At 36.9% G+C, this 20,215-nt stretch overlaps 1 protein-coding gene across 1 annotated transcript; it reads left to right on the top strand.

Annotated features, from left to right (window-relative positions):
* Positions 1–16,050: 16,050 nt before the first annotated feature.
* On the top strand, positions 16,051–17,467 carry LOC116106754 (perakine reductase-like). Its single transcript, XM_031393079.1, has 4 exons — positions 16,051–16,361; positions 16,476–16,571; positions 16,770–16,827; positions 16,983–17,467. Exons 2-4 carry the CDS (start codon positions 16,536–16,538, stop codon positions 17,183–17,185), a joined length of 297 nt encoding a protein of 98 aa, XP_031248939.1. The 5' UTR covers positions 16,051–16,361; positions 16,476–16,535; the 3' UTR covers positions 17,186–17,467.
* The last annotated feature ends 2,748 nt before the right edge of the window (positions 17,468–20,215 follow it).

The following is a 20,215-nucleotide window of genomic DNA, read 5'->3' as shown; positions in this document are numbered from 1 at the left end:
ACATTTAACAATTACAATAATTAATTTAAATATATGCGAACACATATTTAAATATAATTTCACTTATTTAATTTAATTAACAAATTAAATAAAGGCTACGACCTCAACAAATTTAATTACACTGTGAAATTACCAAAATACCCTTTCACCTAAAAAGATGAAAACACCCTTTTTTCTTCTTCAGTCTTAAATTATCTTCTATGTGTGTGACCTGTCGGCTCCTTGTTATACCGGCAGTGTGTAGTATCGCGATCAATACCAATTAATCTTCTCACTTCAGACAGACCAAGATTGACCCCTAACAGGGCATCATGGCCACCCGATAGATTCGGATTCAGTGAAGCAGCTACCTGTCAACGATATGGTTACCGTACAATCCAATCCTTTCATCAATCGTTATCTCGACGAGACCGAGGCATAGAAATAGTGTCAACCTCGGTTACTCTCGATATTATGTATTCAATTACTAGACCAATGACTTGAATTATAAACTGGATAGAGTAACAACTCAATCCCACTGTGGCCACAGTTTTAGTGTCATTGCTATTTACTGAATTGCGTCGTGAGATAACTTCTCCCGTACTCGGGAGTGATGAATCCTCTGTCGATCCACCATAGTCATAATACACTCCTTGATGTAGCCAATCACTACCGTATTGACAGCTCTGAATAGAACTATGTTAGGCTAGTGTCAAACTACACCAATCAGTGTACAAGGCGCTCTAGTGATCTCAAGTCTAAGGATCACATGCACTACTATTCGTTAGAGGATTTGTTCCATAGACACTAGGGTCACCATCCATATGGAATCCTTTGGTGGGTCAGTATGGTGAACTTGCCTACAACAAGCACCTATGTGTTGCACCAGGTTATCACCAAACAATCTTGACAAGTGAGATTAGTCATTGCCTTTCGATAGAGTCGTTCAACACTATGATAGTCTTACTGTATTGTCCGTGCCCTTACTTCAGAACAATACTGGGGCTATAGACGTTTCTAGAATGACTACCATATGTACTCATAGGGTTCTCACTATCGAGATTTGAAACACTTGATATCCTCGTCACGGGTCAACCATTCTAAGGACATATATCAATACATACAATGATGATTTATGCGATATAGAATAAACTGTCTTTTATTGATCAATGAACATTATTACACAGAGTTAATTCTACAATAATTGATTAGCTTTAAGGCACCTACTCTAACAATCTCCAACTTGCACTATAGCCAATCATTCATTTATTTAATATCAAATGATCTCAAGTGCCTTTCATGCTTCTGCTACGACAGAGGCTTTGTCAGTGGATTTGCGAGATTGTCGTTAGTATGTAATTTACTGATCTGCACATCTTTCCTCTCAACTATTTCTCTGATGAGATGGAATCGTCTGAGTATGTGTCTGGATTTATGATGAGATCGTGGTTCCCTGGCTTGAACAATTGCTCTATTGTTGTCATAATAGATGTTTATTGGATCAACAATTGTGGAAACCACACCAAGTTCGATGACAAACTTCTTAATCCAGACTGTCTCCTTGGCCTCATCTGATAATACAATATACTCAGCCTCCATTGTAGAGTCCGCTACGGTGCTTTGCTTGGAGCTCTTCCAACTCACAGCACCCCTGTTGAGACAAAATACAAACCCTGATTGCGATCGATAATCATCTTTGTCCGTTTGGAAACTAGCATCGTTGTATCCTCTTACAGTGGGCTCATCTTCCCCTCCATAAACCAAGAACATATCCTTAGTCCTCTTCAGGTACTTAAGAATGTTCTTGACAGCCATCTAGTGACACTCACCTAGATCCGATTGATATATACTGTAAGTGCTCAAAGCACATGAGACATCAATCCGAGTACATAGCATGACATACATGATGGATCCAATTACTGATGCATATGAGATCCTCTTCATCCTATCTCTCTCATCTTGTGTTCTAGGACACAATTCCTTTGAGAGATGAACATTATGTGACATCAGAAGAAATTCCTTCTTAGATTCTTCCATACTGAATCTTTTCAATACTTTGTCAATATATGCACTCTGACTTAGGCCAAGCAACATACGCAATCTATCACGATAGATCTTTATTTTGAAGGATGTAGGTTGCTTCTCCTAAGTCCTTAATGGAGAAGCACTTGGATAACCAAGTCTTTATCGACTGCAAGTTTTGTATATCATTCCCGATCACATACAATACTAGGAATGTCACTGCGCTCCCACTCACTTTCTTGTAAACATAGGGCTCATCTTCGTTCTTGATAAAATCGAATTCTTTTACGGCTTCATCAAAACAAATGTTCCAGCTCCTTGAAGCTTGCTTGAGTCCATATATGGATCTCTGCAACTTCCATACCCTATCAGCTTGCCCATCAAGAACGAAACTATTAGATTGTGTCATATACACATCCTCTTCAAAGTTTTCATTGAGGAAAGCAATTTTGACATCCATTTGCCAAATCTCATAGTTATGATATGCAACAATCGCAAGCATAATCCGGATGGATTTAATCATAGCAACTGGCGAAAAGGTTTCTTCATAGTCAATACCATGAATTTGTTTGAAACCTTTGGCAACCAGTCGTGCCTTATAAGTATGCACATTGCCATCCATGTCAGTCTTCTTCTTAAAGACCCATTTACACCCTATGGGTTTTACCTCTTCAGGTGGTTTCACTAAAGGCCATACTTGGTTCTGGTACATGGAGTCCATCTCAGATTTCATTGCTTCAAGCCATTTAACGGAATCTGGATCCGATATAGCGTCTTCGTAGGTTCTGGGTTCATCGTCTTGGTAGACTAGTACATCGCCATGTTTAGTCACAAGATAACCGTATCTCTCGGGCTTATAGTGTACTCTCCCAGATCTACGTAGCTCTTGTGCTACCTGGGGTGGTTCACTTTGATCCACAAGTTGTAGAGCAACCTCCTCATAATGTTCAACCACCTTCTGTAGCATATCATCCCATCCTTCGTCTAGTATACTTTGTGGTTCTATAACTTCATCGAGTTCTACTTTTCTTCCACTAGTACTTCTTAGAAAAAATTCATTTTCTAGGAAGACACCAAAACAAGCAACAAAAATTTTACGCTCTTCTGGGTGGTAGAAATAGTATCTTTTGGTCTCCTTTGGATACCCCATAATTATAAATTTACAGGATTTTGGGTCCAGCTTATTCGAAGTCAATTTCTTAATATAAGCTTCGCAACCCCAAATCCTTAGATAAGACAAGCTAGGCTTTTGCCCACTCCATAGCTCATATGGAGTCTTATTTACAAACTTTGATGGCACACGGTTCAAAATGTGAGTCACAGTTTCTAGGGCATAACCCTAGAACGGTGCAGGTAAATCACTAAAACTCATCATGGACCTAACCATATCAAGTAAGGTCATATTCCTCCTTTCAGACACTCCATTGTGTTGAGGTGTATACGAAAGGGTAATTTGTGACACTATCCCACATTCCTTCAGGTATTCAGAAAACTATGAGTTTAAGTATTTACCTCCTCGATCCGACTGAAGAGCTTTAATACTTTTGCCCAACATATTATGTACTTCATTCTTGAATTCCTTGAATTTATCAAAGGCTTCAGATTTATGTCTCATAAGATAGACATAACCATATCTACTGAAATCATCAGTAAAAGTGATGAAGTATGAATATCCACCTCTGGCCTCAATTGTTAGTGGATCACATACATCACTATGGATGATGCCTAACAGCTCAATAGCCCTTTCACCTTGTCCTGTGAAAGGAGACTTTGTTATCTTGCCTAACAGGCATTGCTCACATACCTTAAATGACTGAAAGTCAAAAGGGTCTAAAACTCCATCCCTTTGAAGTTTTGCAATGCGAGTCTTATTAACATGACATAATCTACAGTGCCAGAGATATGTCTGGTTTTGATCGCTATGTTTAGCTTTCTTGGTTTCAATATTGAGAATGTCCTTATTGTTTAAATCAAGAACATATAATCCATTATATAACCTTGCAATTTCAAATAGAATACGATTCAAACTAAAGGACAACAATCCATTAGTTATCTCAAAATGATACCCCATATTATCCAAAGTGGATACTAAAATAATATTTCTAGAAATAGAAGGTACGTAATAACAGCTATGTAGTTCTAACAACAAGCCCGTAGGCAAAGATAAATAGTAAGTCCCTACAGCCAATGCAGCCACATGTGCTTTATTTCCAACTCGTAGGTCCACCTCCCCTTTGGCGAGCACTCTACTCTGCCTTAGTCCCTGCACATCAGTACAAATGTGAGTACCACATCCTGTGTCAATGACCCAAGATGTTATGGGAGAGAAGTTAATGTCAATCATAAATATACCTAAAGTCGTAGCCTCTGACTTCTTCTTGCTTGCGAGGAAAGCCTTGCAGTGTTTCCTATAGTGGCCAGGCTTGCCACAATAGAAGCAGACTACTTTGCCCTTCCCTATGCCACTCTCAGGCCCAAGAGTAACCTGTCCTTTGGGCATAGACTTGGGTTTGGCCTTGGCCTTACCCTTGCCGTTACCCTTTCCTTTACTGGCAACAACCAATAAAATAGGCTTGGACTTCTTCAAGTCCTTTTCTGTAGTCATCAGCATCTTCAAAAGCTCCGATAGAGTTTTCACCATCGTGTTCATATTGAAGTTCATTATGAACGGTGCATAAGAGTTTGGCAAGGATTGCAGAATTAAATCCATTTGTAATTCTGCATCCAACTCAAATCCCAAAGTCTCAAGCCTCTCTATGTGCTCGATCATCTTGAGCACATGAGGACCAACTTGGGCTCCCTCAGTCAGACGACTTCCAAATAGTACTTTTGACACCTTGTACCTCTCATGTCGAGCATTCCCTTCGAAAAGCTCTTTGAGGTGTAGAATGATGGCAGCAGTGTCCATATTCTCATGCTGCTTTTGCAGCATAGGTGTCATTGATGCTAACATCAAGCATTAAACGCCATCAGCATCATCAATGAACTTTTGATAAGTATCTTTTACTTCCTGAGTGGTATCAAGACCAGGATCAGGATCAGGATCAGGATCAGGATCAGGATCAGGATCAACCATGTATGGCTTTTCAAGGATATACAATTTCATTTTCGACTTAAGTATAATCCGAAGATTATGATACTAGTATAAGAAATTGGATCCATCCAACCTGTTTTCTTTCTCGATTATCGGTTGTAGGTTCATTATGCTCATTTTGGTAAATCTACAATTGTAGAAAAGATAAAATCATTATAAAGTTCATTATTATTTACTATGGTCTTTTATTAAATGATGCTCCCACTATTTTACTCAAGTCAATAGCCCTCATTATTAACTCGGGAAAGCCCGTTGGCTTTCCTAGTGGATTGAGATCCCATCCGGCCCATTTCAAACCTTCACTTTGGCGAACAAGCCAAAATGAGTTGATTAGGTAGGCCAACAAACTTAATCCATACCAGTTGATAGCTCTACTATCAACCTCAAATGTGAAGAAGCCAACAAGTCAATCACGCAATCCAATGGCCCCAACCATTGTCCTCAAGTGTGATTCTCAGTATCAGTAGAGTGGACACTACATGCCTCCATGTACACACAATATGTGTACTTCTCTACTTTGCCTATAACACGTTTATCAACCTTCGCTTTGGCGAACAAGCAAAACCGTCATTTTAAGTCGACCCATCACCATTAAGGAAAACTCCAATGAATTTTAACCTCCCACTAGTAGAAGTGTACCATTCGCTTTGGCGAACAAGGTTCCGACGAACAGTGGTATGATTAAAACCATGGTGATGGAAGGCATATGTGACTTAATATACTTTAATTGAGGGTTTATTATTTAATGTCTCATCAGTTTATTATCTTCGTTTTAATGATATTGTTTGACATGTTATTGAACATTCAACTATAGCATGCATTCTAAACAAAATATTAAAACGTGCTGGTACATGGCCCAACTAAAACCGATTTCCACAAGCCTAGAGGAATCAGTAGATCACCTAAGGGTCCTGTAATAAAATCTTGAGTCTTCAAGTATGATCGTCTCTTCCATGATTCGTCTTCAAGTATATTACAAAAATATCATTCTAAATTTACAATGAGAATATATAAAATTCTTTACATCAATAAATTTAGAAACCTCGATTTACATTTGAGGGGAATGAGATGAGAAAAGAATGTACATCGAGAAGGGGAGAAAGGCAGGACACGCATGCCCTATTTTTAAAACTTGCAACCATACATGCCCAAAATAATTTAAAACATTCACCATAGGTCATAGGGCTCATGTACCGGGCACCATGCAATATACAAACAAGTACATAGCATACATTTAAAAAACAATCAATTTTTGAATTGGGTGGGTTTATTAATTAATTACCCTCTTATATGTGTAGAATGGTTATTGGCTTTATAGGTTATTAAAAACTGCAGTTTGGTCCCTTTGCGAAAAATACAGAATTGGGACAACAACTGTGTCACCGCGACGAATATTTCCAGTAAGTACGTCGCCGCGGCGAAGTCTGGAAATCCCAAAATGCACAGTTCGCGTTTTTGCAGTTTTTTCGTGTAATAACACGAATCAAAATCAAATCGAATGCACAAACATTCGACCAAGATACCAACCAACCAATATAACATTCATCAACACACTATTAAACCAATTTATCAATTGAATCATTCATTCAACAGTAGATTTTGCAGATTTTGCAGATTTAACAAAATAACATGCTTTCATGGCAGATTTTGTGCAGATTCATCAAGGCAACATGTTACCAATCAAATACATGTAATCAACCATTCACAAAAACTGTAAAATCTTGTACCCTAGGCTCTGATACCATTGTTAGGAAACGATAATACATGGCAGCGGAAACAAAAATTTTTAAACCTTATAGATCGTTCCTTAGAATTAAGATCATGGCACAAAAATTACAGTTTATACAACATATTAAAATCTGCAGAAAAACAGCTCAAGGTTAAGAAACCATACCCACGTTTGGAGGCTCCTCCAACTTGTCTCGGAATGGGTTTTACTACCGACCCAAGTGTAGGATCGAACCAATGTAGTCCACACGAAGACAACCTCAAGGAACTAAAGAGGGATTTGTTAGATCCTCTTTAGCCTTTAAGAACCAAGAAGAAAATCAAAAGAAATATTTGATTCAAGCAAAACCAATCTGGCGTGGGAGAGAAGAAAAAGGGACTGGAATATTTTTCCAATGATTGAATGAATTAATTAAATAATTCATGAAGTGTTGCACTTATATAGTGCACACTTTGCCCTATTCCATCATGGAATAGGCTTAGGCTCCAACCCAAACACCCCTTGTATCCAAACAACCCCTTTAAGATATTTTTTAATTTTAATTATTATTGTTATTTCAATTAAATTAAATTAATATATATATATATATTAATTTAATAATTACAATAATTCATTTAAATATATGCGAACACATATTTAAATATAATTTCACTTATTTAATTTAATTAACAAATTAAATAAAGGCTACGACCTCAGCAAATTTAATTACACTGTGAAATCACCAAAATACCCTTTCACCTAAAAAGACAAAAACGCCCTTCTTACAAACTGGTTCTTAAATTATCTTCTATGTGTGTGACCCGTCGGCTCTTTATCATACCGGCAGTGTGTGTATCGCGATCAACACCAATTAATCGTCTCACTTCACACAGACCAAGATTGGCTCATTTATGTTAGAGTTAAATGAACTCTAGTCAACGTTTAGGCACCCTTTTTAAAGCACACCAGAAATGTTTCACCATGGGATTAAGCATTATCAATTAAGTGTGAATCAACAAATATAAGCATGAAATGTAAAGAACACAAGTATTTATATGGTTCGACTAAAACCACTATTCGCCTACATCCATGGACCTTGTCCAGATCGAAGCTAATCCACTAAAACATCAAACATTACAAGAACATTAATCCAGAGTTGAATTTAATACAACAAAGTAAAACCCCCTGCTCTACGATACATTAAACTTCACCCTCTGATTTCCTTAATAACTTGTTACACTTGGATCACTTCACACTAGGAACTCTCCCGGACAAGCTTGAGCTCTCCCAAGCTTCAAACGCTGAAGACACGCTCAAGCTTCAGTGCTGGCCCCTTCCAGCGCCTTCAATCAAAGATAATAAACAAAATGGTTTGAGCACAACACCATAAATTGAACTTAATAATAAACTCTCTAAAATTTCAGAGCACACAAACAAATGAAATATCTAGGTTAGTTCAAAGAGATGCAAGAAGAATATAAGAGATATTTTTTGCTCAACAATTCTTGTCAAGTCAGCAGACAATGGCTACATGTGTTGGTCCAAAGGGGAAAAGATTCCACCAAACTTTTGGGACCACAACCTAAAGGGAAAAAAACACCATTTGTGGTTTTAGGACACTTGTAAGTGGTCCTCATAACACATATGAGATGAGGAAAAATATCTCGATAAGATAATAAAAATATGCCAGTTACTCAAAATGAGTTAGACATGCAGATGCTAGAGCAGAAAGAAAGTGTGCACACTATCGCGATAAAATGTGAAATAAATTTCAATATGCATATGTCGAACATAAATGTGCAAGCACACTCATATGTCACACATTCAAAATGAAATTGCAAAAAACATAAGTTTGACTAATTGCGCTCACACCACATAAGTTTGAAAAAAATATTCAACAATTTATATCATTAACCTCAAACCATGATTAAGCTTGTATTAAACCTTTTTACAATGAATTCAAGTAAGCTGAATGGAAGAGGAAATTTATTTTTGCGAATGATTTGAAGTTTGTATTGAAGAGAAAGAGAAGTGTTGCCTCTTAGAAGAGCAAGAAGTAAAACCATTGAATCCAAAACTTCTTCAATCCTGTGACATCCAATATAATTAATCCCAATAATAAATTTGTGCAATTTTTGGTGTTGAGTTGCCATCCCCACCTAAAAGCTTAACTTGTAGGTGAGGGCTCAACAATATTAGACCAATAGGTTCTCTCACATCAAACTTGGATTTTTTTCATTTTCTTTATCCATTGGTATGTGAGGATTTGAACTTGAAACATTTGGCTCTGATACTATGTTAAGTTGTATCCCCTAAAAACTTAAGCTATGCTTGAATGAGGGCTCAATGTATATTAAGACCAATAGTGGGTATATTGGTAACTTATTAAATAACTGGATGCTATGTATTGGTTGTTAGGAAACGATCATACATGGCAGCTGAAACAAAATTTTTTAAACCTTATAGATCGTCCTTAGAACCAAGATCAGGGCACAAAAATTACAGTTTATCACATATAAAATCTGCAAAAAGATAGCTCAAGGTTAGAAACCATACTCACGTTTAGAGGCTCCTCCAACTAATTATCTCGGAATGGGTTTCACTATCGACCCAAGTGTAGGATCGAACCAATGTAGTCCATACAAAGACAACCTCAAGGAACTAAAGGGATTTGCTAGATCCTCTTTAGCATTTAAGACCCAAGAAGAAAATCAAAAGAAATATTTGATTCAAGCAAAAGCAATCTGGCATAGGAGAGAAAAAAGCTGTTGGAATATTTTCCAATGATTGAATGAATTATTAAATATTCATAAAGTGTTGCACTTATATAGTGCACACTTTGCCCTATTCCATCATGGATAGGCTTAGGCTCCAACCCAACAACCCCTTGTATCCAAACAACCCCTTTAAGATATTTTTTAATTTTATTATTATGTTATTTCAATTAAATTAATTATATAATATATATAATATATATATATATTATATATATATATATATGTTATTTCATATATAACATTTAACAATTATAATAATTAATTTAATTATGCGAACACATATTTAAATATAATTTCACTTATTATTTAATTAATTAACAAATTAAATAAAGGATATATATATATATATTAACATTTAACAATTACAATATTATTTAATATTGCGAACACATATTTAAATATAATTTCACTTATTTAATTTAATTCAAATTAAATAAAGGCTACGACCTCAACAATTTAATTACACTGTGAAATTACCAAAATACCTTTCACCTAAAAGATGAAAACACCCTCTTACAAACTGGTTCTTAAATTATCTTCTAGTGTGTGACCTGTCGGCTCCTTGTTATACCGGCAGTGTGTAGTATCGCGATCAATACCAATTAATCTTCACTTCAGACAGACCAAGATTGACCCCTAACAGGGCATCATGGCCACCCATAGATTCGGATTCAGTGAAGCAGCTACCTGTCAACGATATGGTTACCGTACAATCCAATCCTTTCATCAATCGTTATCTCGACGAGACCGAGGCATAGAATAGTGTCAACCTCGGTTACTCTCGATATTATGTATTCAATTACTAACCAATGACTTGAATTATAAACTGATAGAGTAACAACTCAATCCCACTGTGGCCACAGTTTTAGTGTCATTGCTATTTACTGAATTGCGTCGTGAGATAACTTCTCCCGTACTCGGGAGTGATGAATCCTCTGTCGATCCACCATAGTCATATAACACTCCTTGATGTAGCCAATCACTACCGTATTGACAGCTCTGAATAGAACTATGTTAGGCTAGTGTCAAACTACACCACATGGTACAAGGCGCTCTAGTGATCTCAAGTCTAAGGATCACATGCACTACTATTCGTTAGAGGATTTGTTCCATAGACACTAGGTCACCATCCATATGGAATCCTTTGTGGGTCAGTATGGTGAACTTGCCTACAACAAGCACCTGTGTTGCACCAGGTTATCACCAAACAATCTTGACAAGTGAGATTAGTCATTGCCTTTCGATAGAGTCGTTCAACACTATATAGTCTTACTGTATTGTCCGTGCCCTTACTTCAAAACAATACTGGGGCTATAGACGTTTCTGAATGACTACCATATATTCTCATAGGGTTCTCACTATCGAGATTTGAAACACTTGATATCCTCGTCACGGGTCAACCATTCTAAGGACAATATCAATACATACATGATGATTTATCGATATAGATAAACTGTCTTTTATTGATCAATGAACATTATTACACAGAGTTTTTCTACAATATTGATTAGCTTTAAGGCACCTACTCTAACAATCTCCACTTGCACTATAGCCAATCATTCATTTATTTAATATCAAATGATCTCAAGTGCCTTTCATGCTTCTGCTACGACAGAGGCTTTGTCAGTGGATTTGCGAGATGTCGTTAGTATGTAATTTACTGATCTGCACATCTTTCCTCTCAACTATTTCTCTGATGAGATGGAATCGTCTGAGTATGTGTCTCGGATTTATGATGAATCGTGGTTCCCTGGCTTGAACAATTGCTCTATTGTTGTCATAATAGATGTTTATTGGATCAACAATTGTGGAAACCACACCAGTTCGATGACAAACTTCTTAATCCGACTGTCTCCTTGGCCTCATCTGATAATACATATACCACCTCCATTGTAGAGTCCGCTACGGTGCTTTGCTTGGAGCTCTTCCAACTCCAGCACCCCTGTTGAGACAAAAACAAACCCTGATTGCGATCGATAATCACTTTGTCCGTTTGAACAGCATCGTTGTATCCTCTTACAGTGGGCTCATCTCCCTCCATAAACCAAGAACATATCCTTAGTCCTCTCAGGTACTTAAGAATGTTCTTGACACCATCTAGTGACACTCACCTAGATCCGATTGATATATACTGTAAGTGCTCAAAGCACATGAGACATCAATCCGATTACTAGCATGACATACATGATGATCCATTACTGATGCATATGAGATCCTCTTCATCCTATCTCTCTCATCTTGTGTTCTAGGACACAATTCCTTTGAGAGATGAACATTATGTGACATCGAAGAATTCCTTCTTAGATTCTTCCATACTGAATCTTTTCAATACTTTGTCAATATATGCACTCTGACTTAGGCCAAGCAACATACGCAATCTACCGTCATAGATCTTTATTTTGAAGGATGTAGGTTGCTTCTCCTAAGTCCTTAATGGAGAAGCACTTGGATAACCAAGTCTTTATCGACTGCAAGTTTGTATATCATTCCCGATCACATACAATACAAGGAATGTCCTGCGCTCCCACTCACTTTCTTGTAAACATAGGGCTCATCTTCGTTCTGATAAATCGAATTCTTTTACGGCTTCATCAAAACAAATGTTCCAGCTCCTTGAAGCTTGCTTGAGTCCATATATGGATCTCTGCAACTTCCATACCCTATCAGCTTGCCCATCAAGAACGAAACTATTAGATTGTGTCATATACACATCCTCTTCAAAGTTTTCATTGGGAAGCAATTTGACATCCATTTGCCAAATCTCATAGTTATGATATGCAACAATCGCAAGCATAATCCGATGGATTTAATCATAGCAACTGCGAAAAGGTTTCTTCATAGTCAATACCATGAATTTGTTTGAAACCTTTGGCAACCAGTCGTGCCTTATAGTATGCACATTGCCATCCATGTCAGTCTTCTTCTTAAAGACCCATTTACACCCTATGGTTTTACCTCTTCAGTGGTTTCACTAAAGGCCATACTTGGTTCTGGTACATGGAGTCCACTCAGATTTCATTGCTTCAACCATTTAACGGATCTGGATCCGATATAGCGTCTTCGTAGGTGCTGGGTTCATCGTCTTGGTAGACTAGTACTCGCCATGTTTGTCACAAGATAACCGTATCTCTCGGGCTTATAGTGTACTCTCCCAGATCTACGTAGCTCTTGTGCTACCTGGGGTGGTTCACTTTGATCCACAGTTGTAGAGCAACCTCCTCATAATGTTCAACCACCTTCTTACATATCATCCCATCCTTCGTCTAGTATACTTTGTGGTTCTATAACTTCATCGAGTTCTACTTTCTTCCACAGTACTCTTAGAAAAAATTCATTTTCTAGGAAGACACCAAAACAGCAACAAAAATTTTACGCTCTTCTGGTGTAGAAAAGTATCTTTTGGTCTCCTTTGGATACCCCATAATTATAATTTACAGGATTTTGGGTCCAGCTTATTCGAAGTCATTTCTTAATATAAGCTTCGCAACCCCAAATCCTTAGATAAGACAAGCTAGGCTTTTGCCCACTCCATAGCTCATATGGAGTCTTATTCAAACTTTGATGGCACACGGTTCAAAATGTGAGTCACAGTTTCTAGGGCATAACCCTAGAACGGTGCAGGTAAATCACTAAAACTCATCATGGCCCTAACCTATCAAGTAAGGTCATATCCTCCTTTCAGACACTCCATTGTGTTGAGGTGTATACGAAAGGGTAATTTGTGACACTATCCCACATTCCTTCAGGTATTCAGAAAACTATGAGTTTAAGTATTTACCTCCTCGATCCGACTGAAGAGCTTTAATACTTTTGCCCAACATATTATGTACTTCATTCTTGAATTCCTTGAATTTATCAAAGGCTTCAGATTTATGTCTAAGATAGACATAACCAATCTACTGAAATCATCAGTAAAAGTGATGAAGTATGAATATCCACCTCTGGCCTCAATTGTTTGGATCACATACATCACTATGGATGATGCCTAACAGCTCAATAGCCCTTTCACCTTGTCCTGTGAAAGGAGACTTTGTTATCTTGCCTAACAGGCATTCTCACATACCAAATGACTGAAAGTCAAAAGGGTCTAAAACTCCCTCCTTTGAAGTTTTGCAATGCGAGTCTTATTACATGACATAATCTACAGTGCCGAGATATTTCTGGTTTTGATCGCTATGTTTAGCTTTCTTGTTTCAATAGTTAGAATGTCCTTATTGTTTAAATCAAGAACATATAATCCATTATATAACCTTGCAATTTCAATAGAATACGATTCAAACTAAAGGACAACAATCCATTAGTTATCTCAAAATGATACCCCATATTATCCAAAGTGGATACTAAAATAATATTTCTAGAAAAGAAGGTACGTAATAACAGCTATGTAGTTCTAACAACAAGCCCGTAGGCAAAGATAAATAGTAAGTCCCTACAGCCAATGCAGCCACATGTGCTTTATTTCCAACTCGAGGTCCACCTCCCCTTTGGCGAGCACTCTACTCTGCCTTAGTCCCTGCACTCGTACAAATGTGAACCACATCCTGTGTCAATGACCCAAGATGTTATGGAGAGAAGTTAATGTCAATCATAAATATACCTAAAGTCGTAGCCTCTGACTTCTTCTTGCTTGCGAGGAAAGCCTTGCAGTGTTTTTCCTAAGTGGCCAGGCTTGCCACAATAGAAGCAGACTACTTTGCCCTTCCCTATGCCACTCTCAGGCCCAAGAGTAACCTGTCCTTTGGGCATAGACTTGGTTTGGCCTTGGCCTTACCCTTGCCGTTACCCTTTCCTTTACTGGCAACACCAATAAAATAGGCTTGGACTTCTTCAAGTCCTTTTCTGTAGTCATCAGCATCTTCAAAAGCTCCATAGAGTTTTCACCATCGTGTTCATATTGAAGTTCATTATGAACGGTGGCATAAGAGTTTGCAAGGATTGCAGAATTAAATCCATTTGTAATTCTGCATCCAACTCAAATCCCAAAGTCTCAAGCCTCTCTATGTGCTCGATCATCTTGAGCACATGAGGACAACTTGGGCTCCCTCAGTCAGACGACTTCCAAATAGTACTTTTGACACCTTGTACCTCTCATGTCGAGCATTCCTTCGAAAGCTCTTGAGGTGTAGAATGATGGCACAGTGTCCATATTCTCATGCTGCTTTTGCAGCATAGGTGTCATTGATGCTAACATCAAGCATTAAAGCCATCAGCATCATCAATGAACTTTTGATAAGTATCTTTTACTTCCTGAGTGGTATCAGACCAGTCAGGATCAGGATCAGATCAGGATCAGGATCAGGATCAACCATGTATGGCTTTTCAAGGATATACAATTTCATTTTCGACTTAAGTATAATCCGAAGATTATGATACTAGTATAAGAAATTGGATCCATCCAACCTGTTTCTTTCTCGATTATCGGTTGTAGGTCATTATGCCATTTAATTTCCTAACTTGTTTGGCATTCCTTATCAGGTTATACCACCCCACCTAATCCTATTAACATTAAGAACCCAAAAATTGAAGTTTAATAGTTCAAGGTCTCTTAAGCTTTGTGGAATTCTATTTAGATTTCATAAATCACGTTTATCAATCTCTAGTTTTCGCTCAATCTATGCTATCTATCCTAAGAGACACATATCACAAATCACTTCTCAGTCTCATTGTGAACAACATATATTTGAATGGTGATCAAGCATCCAAAAGTCATTAAGCTAGCAAAGAGATAAATACTTAATCATGAAATTAAAACTTAAAGTAAATCAATTCATATAAATTTAAATCATTGTATTAAGGTTATATCAAACTCTAGCTAAACAACTCAATTCATACTCAAAAACAAAACAAAATAACAAAAACAAATTGAATCAATGTTCATCATTGAAAAACAAGCAAAAGATGGAGAAAACTTTTCTAGTTTGAAGCCCAAATCTTCAATAATCTTCTTTTTCCAAGAGTTGCCTCCCAAATGACAAACCAAGACCTTTTTCCACTTTTTTGGTGCCAATTTATACCTCTCTCACTTAAGGATGAAGCCCTAGCAAGCCAAAATGCGTCGTTTTATTTTTTTTCGCATTTGACGCAGTTTTGCTGCGGCGAATATTTTTCGTTGCCACTGCAAGGATCTTTCGGGCCAAATTTGAGCCTGATAAAATCTGAATTTGGCAAAGTGTAAATATATGAATTATAGCCCTTTAAATTATCTTTCTACTTGTTTAAGAATCAGCCCAATCCGAGTCTAAAGCTCAAGTTATGGCCAAACTACTGAAGTACATCCAAAGACGTTTTTCTTTAGTTCCCAACATACTGTTCACAACTTCAAGCCAAGTTTTCACCCTCTTCTAGTCAGAATTAGGAAAAAACCCAAAACATGAAAGTTGTAGCTCTGCTTCTTAGCTTTCCATAGCTTCTACATTCAGGTCATTCTGAGTTTCCAAGCTCAAGTTATGCAATTAATGCTCAAAACCGTCATTTATGCTTAAAATCATCGTTTAGGCTTGCAGAGCAAAATTAATGGAATTAACAAACAATTATGGCCAAATTGTATGAGAAGTATCCTAAATCCTATTAAAATTCAATGCAAAATCATAGGGAAAAAGAGGATTATCACATTTCTTTTTCTACTCCAATTCTGTAAACTAAAACTTGCTAAAAGCTGTGTTTTGGGTATGGTGAATGTTACAGGGAACTTGGAATTGGGATAGTACCATATAGTCCTCTCGGCCGGGGATTTTTTGGTGGCAAGAAAGTTGTTGAAAGTGTGCCTGCAAACAGTTTTGTGGTATGGCATTGCCTCTGATAAATCTTTACGGAGTTCATGCATTAATTGTGATAATTTTTTCTTATTTCTAATGCAAATAATCTTGTTTAACTGATGGCCAAACTTTCCTTGAAGGAATCACATCCTAGATTTCAAGGAGAGAACTTCAACAAAAACAAGATCTTCTACACACGTATGGAAGAGCTGGCTGAAAAGCATGGGTGCACCCCGGCACTGTTAAGAAATATGGGTTATTTTGTTTTATTGTTTATTAAGGGTAGATTTGTCTTTTCATTATTTCCTTTGTTTAGCCTATATATATATCTTTGTATTTAGGTTAAATCATACTTTTTTGTATTCAATTGAATTGTGCAATATTAATGAAACCCTAGCCTCCTCTTTTTATTATTTTCTTTGGATTGTTTAACAGCACAACTTGCACTTTCATGGGTTCTTCACCAAGGAGATGATGTAGCACCAATTCCTGGCAAATATATCTTACTTTTATCTTTTCTTCTTCTTTGAATTTATTGAGGAATGAAGATGTACATACACGCCAGTTTTTGTGCGCTATATTGTATAGTTTTGTGTAGCATTGGATATTGTACTGAATGTAACAACTCTCTTAACTTTTTTATGCAGGGACAACTAAGATTAGCAATCTAGACAATAACATTGGTTCATTAAGAGTGAAGCTTACAGATGAAGAATTAGAAGAGATTTCTGCAGCCATACCCATCAACGAGGTGGCGGGGAGTAGATTGATAAATGAAAGTTTCACTCGTGCCTCTTGGAAATTTGCCAACACACCAGCAGAAGCGAGTCCGGCAAAAGCGAGTCCTTGAGCTGCTAAAAGTATCTAAAACCAGGAAATTTTATATTACGGAGCTGTTTTGCTCAATTAAAATAAACAACGTGAGGACAAAGTGAGGTGGAGATCCATCTCTGTTTGTTAAAATAAAATCTATGATAAGGGAATGCATAAGGGATAGCTATTCTAATGTTGAAAATGTTTGTGCAATATCCACTTGATGTAAGGTTCTTATGTATTGGTTGCAAACTTTTGTTCCTAAATTACCTTGGAAATGCTTTTATAACTTTAGTTGGCTGCACAACCAATTAACAGACAAATCAAAAATATAAACCAATCTTCAAAAAGCATGTTCAAATCAAATCATTTACGTTAGTGTTAAATGAACTCTAGTCAACATTTAGGCACCCATTTTTAAAGCGCACCAGAAATGTTTCACCATGGTGATTAAACATTATCAAGTTAAGTGTCAATCAACAAATATAGGCATGAAATGTAAAGAACACTAAGTATTTATATGGTTCGACTAAAACCACTATTAGCCTACATCCATGGGACCTTGTCCAGATCGAAGCTAATCCACTAAAGCATCAAACATTACAAGAACAATTAATCCAGAGTTGAATTATATACAACAAAGTAAAACCCCCTGCTCTACGATACATTAAACTTCACCCTCTGATTTCCTTAATAACTTGTCACACTTGGATCACTTCACACTAGGAACTCTCCCGGACAAGCTTGAGCTCTCCCAAGCTTCAAACGCTTAAGAAACGCTCAAGCTTCAGCAATGGAACCACGTTCCAGCCGCCATTCAATCAAAGATAATAAACAAAATGGTTTGAGCACAACACCATAAATTGAACTTGAATAAAGATAAACTCTCTAAAGAATTTCAGAGCACACAAACAAATGAAATATCTAGGTTAGTTCAAAGAGATGCAAGAATGAAGATAAGAGATATTTTTTGCTCAACAATTCTTGTCAAGTCAGCAGACAATGGCTACATGTGTTGGTCCAAAAGGGGAAAAGATTCCACCAAACTTTTGGGACCACAACCTAAAGGGAAAAACAACCACTTGTGGGTTTTAGGACACTTGTAAGTGGTCCTCACAACAACATATGAGATAAGGAAAAATATCTCAATAAGATAATGAAAATATGCCACTTACGCAAAATAAGTTAGACATGCAGATGTTAGCGCAGAAAGAAAGTGTGCACACAGTCGCGATAAAATGAGAAATAAATTTCAATATGTATATGTCTGACATAAATGTGCAAGCACACACCATCTGTGCACACATTCGAAATGAAATTACAAAAAACATAAGTTTGACATAATTGCGCTCACACACAACATAAGTTTGAAAAAAATATTCAACAATTTATATACATTAACCTCAAACCATGATTAAGCTTGTATTAAACTCATTTTTACAATGAATTCAAATAAACTTGAATGGAGGAGGAAATTTATTTTTGTTGAATGATTTGAAGTTTGTATTGAAGAGAGAAGAGAAGTGTTGCCTCTTAGAAGAGACGAGAAGGTAAAACCATTGAATCCAAAACTTCTTCAATCCTGTGACATTCCAATAACAATTAATCCCAATAATAAATTTGTGCAATTTGTGGGTGTTGAGTTGCCATGCCACCTAAAAGCTTAAACTTGTAGGTGAAGGCTCAACATATATTAGACCAATAGGTTCTCTCACATCAAACTTGGATTTTTTTCATTTTTCTTTATCCAATTGGTATGTGAGGATTTGAACTTGAAACATTTGGCTTTGATACTATGTCAAGTTGTCATCCCATCTAAAAACTTAAGCTATGCTTGTAAGTGGGGGCTCAATGTATATTAAGACCAATAGTGGGTATATTGGGTAACTTATTAAATAACTGGATGCTATGTATTGGTTGTTAGGAAATGATCATACATGGCAGCTGAAACAAAAAATTTTAAACCTTATAGATCGTTCCTTAGAACCAAGATCAGGGCATAAAAATTACAGTTTATACAACATATTAAAATCAGCAAAAAGACATCTTAAGGTTAAGAAACCATACCCACGTTTGGAGGCTCCTCCAACTTGTCTCGGAATGGGTTTCGCTACCGACCCAAGTGTAGGATTGAACCAATGTAGTCCACACGAAGACAACTGATAATCATATTTTACACTATGATTTTGCATTGAATTTTGATAGGATTTACAATACTTTTCATACAATTTGGCCCATAATTGCTACCTAATTCTATTAATTTGTCTTTGTAGGCCTAAACGATGATTTTTAGCATAAATGACAGTTTTGAGCGTAAATTGTGTAACTTGAGCTTGGAAACTCGGAATGACTTGAATTTAGAAGCTTTGGAAATCTAAGAAGAAGAGCTACAACTTTCATGTTTTGGGTTTTTCCTAATTCTGACTGGACAAGGGTGAAAACTTGGCTTGAAGACGTGAAAAGTACACTGGGAACTGACGAAAAAATGTCTTTGGACATACTTCAGTGCTTCTGCCATAACTTAAGCTGTAGACCTCGGATTGTGCTGATTCTTGAACAACCAGAAATATAATTTAAAGGTCTACAATTCATATGTTTAACACTTTTCCAGATTCAGACTCTATCATGCTCAAATTTGGCCCGAAATTCTTCACCGCGGCGAGGAAAAAGCTTCGCCGCGGCGAAACCTGCATCAGATGTAAAAATAAAATGACGCGTTTAGGCTTGCTAGGGCTTCATCCTTAAGTGAGAGAGGTATAAATTAGAGCGAAATGGAAGAGAAAGGGAGCTTGGTTCGTCATTTGGGAGGCAGCCCATGGAACGAGAATATTATTGAAGATTTGGGCTTCAAATTAGAGAAGATTTCTCCATCTTTTGCTTGTTTTTCAATGATGAATCTTGATTCAGTTGGTTTTTGTTATTTTATTTCGTTTTTGGGTATGAACTGAGTTGTTTAGCTAGGGTTTGATGTAACCTTGATACAATGATTCAATTTTATATGAATTGATTTACTTTGAGTTTTAATTTCATGATTGAGTGTTTATCTCTTTGCTTAATGACTTTTGGA

The sequence above is a fragment of the Pistacia vera genome, unplaced genomic scaffold, assembly GCF_008641045.1.
Source record: "Pistacia vera cultivar Batoury unplaced genomic scaffold, PisVer_v2 Contig521, whole genome shotgun sequence".
NCBI classification, from domain to species: domain Eukaryota; kingdom Viridiplantae; phylum Streptophyta; class Magnoliopsida; order Sapindales; family Anacardiaceae; genus Pistacia; species Pistacia vera.
Note: the sequence above shows the minus strand (reverse complement) of the source record. Positions and strands in the feature narration are given on the sequence as shown.

Bases quoted from the DNA above. Each gene is read 5' to 3' on its own strand.
- LOC116106754 (XM_031393079.1), top strand. From the start codon at position 16,536: ATGGAAGAGCTGGCTGAAAAGCATGGGTGCACCCCG. The intron at 16,572-16,769 runs GCACTGTTAAGA...GATTGTTTAACA, and splicing joins AAAAGCATGGGTGCACCCCG to GCACAACTTGCACTTTCATG. The intron at 16,828-16,982 runs GCAAATATATCT...TTTTTTATGCAG, and splicing joins TGATGTAGCACCAATTCCTG to GGACAACTAAGATTAGCAAT.